We start from the raw sequence: 7,500 nt of genomic DNA on the forward strand, positions 1-7,500 counted from the left end.
GGGGGGGGTTAAATTGAAGTGTCACTCTCTGACGTCTGGCCTCTGAGGTTGTACAGTGCCGAGGCGAGAGATGACCTGGTTTTCCATGAATTTTACACACACACACACACACACACACACACACACACAAAACAACTAATAATTGCAGCAACAATTACTGTTATTATCATCATCACCATCATCATCACCACCCTATCGATTGATAAAATCAAAAAGATTACACCATCACTATCTTCAAGTGGGGTAAGAGAACTTTTCTATCAAATTTTGTTTTCTTAAGCCTATATTTCCTTGATCTATTCATTCATTTATTGGTTTATTTATTATCTTCATCTGTCCATTCATTTGCTCTGAAGCCTGTGAAACCATTCCTAGCTATCATCAACATCATCATCATCACCACCACCCTCGTCATCACCGTCATCATCATCATTATCACCACCACCACCATCGTCATCACCGCCATCATCATCATTATCACCATCACCGTCATCATCACCACCACCACCACCACCATCGTCATCACCGTCATCATCACCACCACCATCGTCATCACGTCATCATCACCACCAAAACCACCATCGTCATCACCGTCATCATCACCACCACCACCACCATCGTCATCACCGTCATCATCACCCACCACCACCACCGTCCATCACCGCAACTTCACACCACCACCATCGTCATCACCGTCATCATCACCACCACTACCACCATCGTCATCACCGTCATCACATGTCATCAGTCATCTACCACCACCACCACCATCGTCATCACCCTCATCATCACACCACCACCACCATCGTCATCACCGTCATCATCATCCACCACCACCACCATCGTCATCACCGTCATATCACCACCAACCACTCATCACCGTCATCATCACCACCACCAACCATCGTCATCACCGTCATCATCAACCACCACCACCATCGTCATCACCGTCATCATCACCACCACCACCACCATCGTCATCACCGTCATCATCACCACCCACCACACACTCATCACCGTCATCACACCACCACCACAGTCATCACGATCATCACCACCACCACCACCACCGTCATCACCGTCATCATCACACCACCACCACCATCGTCATCACCGTCATCATCACCACCACACCACCATCGTCATCACCGTCACTCCACCACCACCACCACCATCGTCATCACGTCATCATCACACCACCACCACCATCGTCATCACCGTCATCATCTCCACCACCACCACCATCATCATCACCGTCAACTTCACCACCACCACCACCATCGTCATCACCGTCATCTTCACCACCACTACCACCATCGTCATCACCGTCATCTTCACCACCACTACCACCATCGTCATCACCGTCATCTTCACCACCACTACCACCATCGTCATCACCGTCATCTTCACCACCACCACCACCATCGTCATCACCGTCATCTTCACCACCACTACCACCATCGTCATCACCGTCATCTTCACCACCACCACCACCATCGTCATCACCACCACCACCATTGCCATCACCGTCATCATCAGCACCACCACCGCCATCGTCATCACCGTCATCTTCACCACTACCACCACCATCGTCATCACTGCCATCATCACCACCACCACCACCACCATCGTCATCACCGTCATCATCACCACCACCACCACCACCGTCATCACGGTCACCCTGGCTGACGGCCTTGCTGACCTGATACTTGTTGGTGGAGTTGAAGGGGATCTCCACGACCTTTGGGTGACTGGCCCTGTACTTCATCACCCCTCCCAGCGTCATCTCCGCACACTTCATCAACGCAGACTCCGAGGCGTCCCCGTTACACTCCCTGCACCAGCAGACAGGACGGTGAACACATCGGCTGCAGTTTAGGCTGTCCGCACAGAACTGCCTGCTGTTTAGGCTGTACTGAACTGCCTGCAGTTTAGGCTGTCCGCACAGAACTGCCTGCAGTTTAGGCTGTATTGAACTGCCTGCAGTTTAGGCTGTATTGAACTACCTGCAGTTTAGGCTGTATTGAACTGCCTGAACTGCCTGCAGTTTAGACTGTATTGAACTGCCTGCAGTTTAGGCTGTATTGAACTGCCTGAAGTTCAGACTGTATTGAACTGCCTGCAGTTTAAGCTGTATTGAACTGCCTGCAGTTTAGGCTGTATAGAACTGCCTGCAGTTTAGGCTGTACTGAACTGCCTCCAGTTAAGGCTGTATTGAACTGCCTGCAGTTTAGGGCTGTCCGCACACGTGGATACAGAACTGCCTGTTGCATATGTGGTGCAGCACGTTTGGATCAGTTTGCACGCTCTGATGCCTCCTTTAAACTGAAACTGAAACTCTCTTGAGAGGTGACCAGAAAAACAGACAGAGGGGCCAGCGGGTTGAAAGTTTCAGTTTCAGTTTCAGTAGCTCAAGGAGGCGTCACTGCGTTCGGACAAATCCATATACGCTACACCACATCTGCCAAGCAGATGCCTGACCAGCCGCGTAACCCAACGCGCTTACTCAGGCCTTGAGAAAAAAAAAAAGGGGGGTGAATAAATAATAGATAAATACATAAAAAAAGAACTACTACTACTAATAATAATATGTATAGGCGCAAAAAACTCGATGAAGTCAAGTATAAGCGTACATAAATAAATAAATAAATAATAATTCAAAAATAAATAGGGTTGAAAGGAAGACAGACAGACAGACGGGCTAAGGCTATTGGCCCTGCCCCACACCTTTTGAGAATGGGAATGTGTTCCTGGCCCAGTTTGAACTCTGTTGAGAGATGACCGAAAAAGAGACAAGAGGGGCTGGGCCGAGATGAAAGGAAGAAAGACAGACAGACAAGCAAACAGACAGACAGACAGACAGACAGACGGGCTGAAGGCTGTTGGCCCTGCCCCACACCTTTTGAGTATGGGGATGTGTTCCTGGCCCAGTTTGAACTCGGCCCTGTTGCACAGCATCGCGATCCGCGCCAGCAGCTGCCAGGTTGGGTCGTCCATCTTGAACTTGATCTCTGCCACCGAGTCATCGCGCAAGTCATCTCTCTCTCTCTCTCTCTCTCTCTCTCTCTCTCTCTCTCTCACGTCACCATCGTCATCGTCATCGTTCTGATCGCCGTCAGGATAGGTCATTCTTGTCGTTACTTTTGTTGTGGTGTTATCATCAGAGTCGTCGTCATCATCATCATCATCCTCATCAGCTGTCCTACTGTCGCGTTTTGTTTCGTCCCATCTGTTCTGCCTATATGTCTGTAGACGTCTATCCGCCTGCTTGCATGGCTGTCTGTCTGTTTCCTCCACCATTTTTCCGCTCCCCCCGTCCCCACCACAGTAAGCCTTCCCCCACCCGCCAACTACACCCAATATCATTGTTCCTACCCACCAGAGCCCCAACCAACCAACTCCTTCCATCCACCCACCCACACCAACCATCAACTACAAACACCACCACCACCGCCCACAACACAGCCACAGCTAGCATGTCTCACTTTTCGAGATCTCGTCAGTGTCGGACTCCCAGATGGTCTTGTCGAACCACATGTGGGCCACGGTCATCCTGTTCTGGGTCAGGGTCCCTGTTTTGTCGGAGCAGATGGTGGAGGTGGAGCCCAACGTCTCCACGGACTCCAGGTTCTTCACCAGGCAGTTCTTCACGGCCATTCGCTGGGCCGTCAGGGTCAGACACACCTGTCACACAATTCATATTCAATTCATATTCAATCCAGTTCAGTTCAATTCAGTTCAATTCGAAGACACACGTTTCTTAATTTATGTGATGACATTAAAAACACATCTCTTTTATGGCATCTAAGAATGATATCTTTTATTACACAAAATGCTAATGAAGAATTCATGATAACAACAACAACAACAAAAACTTTAATGATAATTTTATCATCGTAGTGTCTCTTATTCGGAAACAGCGCTTCTTAGGGTTTTTTTCTTTAAGATACGTGTTATAATTTCTTTTACCGGAACAGCGCTTCTTAGCTTTCTTTGAAATACATGTCATAATTTCTCTTACTGTGTTATAAAGCAAGCTGTTACGTTTTTATCACTTTCATACTTTAATTCAGTCTTTTCACTTTTAAGATAAAATTTTGTTATGTTCATATATAAGACTCGACTTCGAGCTGAGAGACTGATTGTTGTGAGTGACGAGCCTTTGAATGCACATGTAATTTCCAAACAGATTAATAAAGATGTATTGTATTGTATTGTAATGTATTGTATTGTATTGTATTGTATTGTATTGCAATCCACATGGAAACGAACGTGTGCGAGTCACGGGGGACGCCATGGGGAAACACACTTCTGTCTTGGTAGCCATTGCTGTGCTGTGTTGTGTTGTTCTGCGTTGTGCTGCGCTGTGTCGTGCTGTGCTGTGCTGTGCTGTGCTGTGCTGTGATGCGTTGTGTTGTGCTGCGTTGTTGTACGTCGTGCTGTGTTGTGCTGTGTTTTTGTGCTGTGCTCTTCTGTGCTGTTTCCTTTAGTTGTGCTGTGTTGTGTTATTTTGTGCTGTGCTGTGCTGTGCTGTACTGTTTTGTGTAATCTGTGTCTGCAGCATAACTGTGTTGAGTTGCATTGTGTTGTGCAATATGTGTCTGTTGTGTTGCATTGTTGTGCTGTGTCTGTCCGCGTGTGTCTGTAGTGTTGTGATGTGCAAGACCTGACAAAGCGCGTTGGGTTACGCTGCTGGTCAGGCATCTGCTTGGCAGATGTGGTGTAGCGTATATGGATTTGTCCGAACGCAGTGACGCCTCCTTGAGCTACTGAAACTGAAACTGAAACTGTGCAAGATACTCACACTCAGGACGGAGTGTGGACATGGACATGACCTCAACACACACACACACACACACACACACACACACACACACACACCCTGCACTCACCGTCAGCGTGGCCAGCAGCCCCTCCGGAACGTTGGCCACGATGATGCCGATGAGGAAGACGACGGCGTCGATCCAGGTGTAGCCCAGCACGAAGGAGATGATGAAGAAGGAGACGCCCAAGAAGCCGGCCACGCCGCTGATGATGAAGATGAAGTGGTGGATTTCCTTGGCGATGGGCGTGTCCCCGATCTCCAGGCCTGTGGCCAGGTTGGCGATGCGGCCCATCACCGTGTTGTCCCCAGTCTTCACCACCATACCTCTCGCCGTGCCTGCGAATACACACCCTCACCCCCCTCAGCTTCTCGCTGCGGACAAAAAAACAACAAAAAACCAGGCCAACCGTACAAAAAAAAATGAGGACTTTCACAAAAAATAGAAAATAAAAAGTGAAAAAAAAAGTTAAAGCACAAAATAAACCGGAGTTGTTAGTAAGTATTGATTACACGCAAGCATTTGACAATATGTCCAAAGAATTCATGTTAACTGCTTTTAAAAAAAGTTTGGTTTGGGGGCACAGTTTATTAAGTGGATTGGAGTACTGATGTCCAACACTCAGAGTTGTATGTCATATTCCGGTTGGACGTCGGTATACTTTCCTGTGGAGGCAAGAATCCGACAGGGATGCCCATTTTCACCACTAGCCTTTGTATTAGCCATAGAACTATTGGCAATAAAAATTAGAAACTGTAGAAATATTAAAGGAATAGATATAAGGGGCCCCAGTGATGAATTAGTTAATCTGATTAAAGTTGCACTTTACGCAGATGATGTAACTTTATTCCTGAGAGATCGGCAGACCATGATGCATGCATTAGATATGTTTAATGATTTTTCATCATTGTCTGGATTGGTTATGAACAGAAATAAATAAGTAACTGTATGGCTTGTTGTAAAAAGAACAGTGAAGATACTTTTTATGGCTTTGTATGGAAAAAAAGATTAAAGATTCTTGGCATTTATTTTGAGAATGATAGACGGACCCCTCTGGTTAAAGACAATGGGCTGAAAAGAATAGAAACTATCCAAAAAAATAATTTCTTCATGGGAGAAAAGGGACCTTAGTATAATGGGTAAAATTTGTATCATTAAAACATTTCTTACCTCATAAATGGCATATATCACGCAATCATTAGTAATTCCAGACAAGATCCTTACAGACATTAATCGCATGCTTTTTTTAGATTTTTGTGGCGTAAACGGCAATGTAATAGGAAAGCATTTGAAAGGGTTAAACGAAATGTACTGTGTAGTGAATTTGAACAAGGGGGACTAAAAATGACAGATTTGAGACAGATGCAATCAGCGTTTCTCCTCCAGTGGGTGGTAAGACTTTGTGAGGCCACGGAGAACGAAAAGTGGACTTTAATCCCCAGAAAAATATTTCTGCCTTCCGGTGAGAAGTTCACATGTTTTTATTCTAATGTAAAGAGTACGAGTTTCAAAGGTTTAGACAGAATAAATTCACATTTTTGGAGAAATATTTTGAAATCGTGGATAGGCCAGCAGGAAAATGCCTTTCCTTGTTCCTCTCTATTGTCGAATAATAACCATATTAAATATTAAGGAAATGTTCTTTTCTTTCCTGATTGGATAAGAGGAAAAAATTATTAATGTAAGAGATATGTATGGCCCAATGGAATGCTTTCTTATCAGGAAGTATGCAACAAGATAGAACTTCCCCATCTAATGTGTTGCTTTACACTCAGTGTGAACATTTTACACAGTCTCCATTTGACCAAATGATCTTTATTTTTCCCGAAAACACCTTTTATAAATATTTCGGCATGTTTGTATGTGTGTACGCTTGTACGTGTGTCGTATGTTGCGTATGTCGTTTTTGATGGGCACTTTTTACGTTATGTGTATGTACTTGTATGTTCATTCATTTGTACATACCTTGATTTTCAAGTGCTTCTGATCTCCCAGGTCAACATATGTGCAGACCTGCTAGTGCCTGAACCTCCTTCGTGTGTATTCGCAAGCAGAAGATCAAATACGCACGTTAATGATCCTGTAATCCATGTCAGCGTTCGGTGGGTTATGGAAACAAGAACATACCCAGCATGCACTCCACCGAGCACAGAATATGGCTGCCTACATGGTGGGGTAAAAACGGTCATACACGTTAAAGCCCATTCGTGTACATATGAGTGAACGTGGGAGTTGCTGCCCACGAACGAATAAGAAGGCAAGTGCTTCCTTTTTATGCTCATAATAACCGCGTAATTGCAAGTGCGTAAATTATGCACGTACATATTTTGTTGTCAGCGCTTTGAGCTACTTGTCTTTGGATGGATGTGTGAATGTCAGTTTCTGTTGTTGTTTATTATCAATATTTTGTTTCTATTAGGTTTTCAATTTCTCAGATAAAAGAAGGTTGACGTGACGAAAAAGACAGGAAACTGACCCTCCACTGCCGAGGTGGAGAAGAAGGCGAGGTTGCTGGTTTCCAGCGGGTTGTCGTGCGTGCACTGGGGTGTCCGGGACTGAGGCTCAGACTCGCCTGTCAGGGAAGAGTTGTCTACCTGCACACCGCCCACAGGTCACAGCGATTCTCAGAACCGGAAATTGCATGCATGGAAATCCATGGGGACATGACGTGACATGA

At 45.7% G+C, this 7,500-nt stretch overlaps 1 protein-coding gene across 1 annotated transcript in view; it reads right to left on the bottom strand.

Annotated features, from left to right (window-relative positions):
- Window positions 1-7,500, bottom strand: part of LOC143290248 (sodium/potassium-transporting ATPase subunit alpha-3-like) — a 51,632-nt gene that overhangs the window by 33,815 nt on the left and 10,317 nt on the right. Inside the window, exons 7-11 of the mRNA XM_076599587.1 lie at window positions 7,300-7,417; window positions 4,893-5,161; window positions 3,486-3,684; window positions 2,900-3,011; window positions 1,703-1,835 (exon numbers count right to left, since the gene is read on the bottom strand). Coding sequence (XP_076455702.1) covers window positions 1,703-1,835; window positions 2,900-3,011; window positions 3,486-3,684; window positions 4,893-5,161; window positions 7,300-7,417 — 831 coding nt within the window. The remainder of the gene's footprint in view (window positions 1-1,702; window positions 1,836-2,899; window positions 3,012-3,485; window positions 3,685-4,892; window positions 5,162-7,299; window positions 7,418-7,500) is intronic.

Source organism: Babylonia areolata, chromosome 15 (genome assembly GCF_041734735.1).
Source record: "Babylonia areolata isolate BAREFJ2019XMU chromosome 15, ASM4173473v1, whole genome shotgun sequence".
Classification (NCBI taxonomy): Eukaryota; Metazoa; Mollusca; class Gastropoda; order Neogastropoda; family Buccinidae; genus Babylonia; species Babylonia areolata.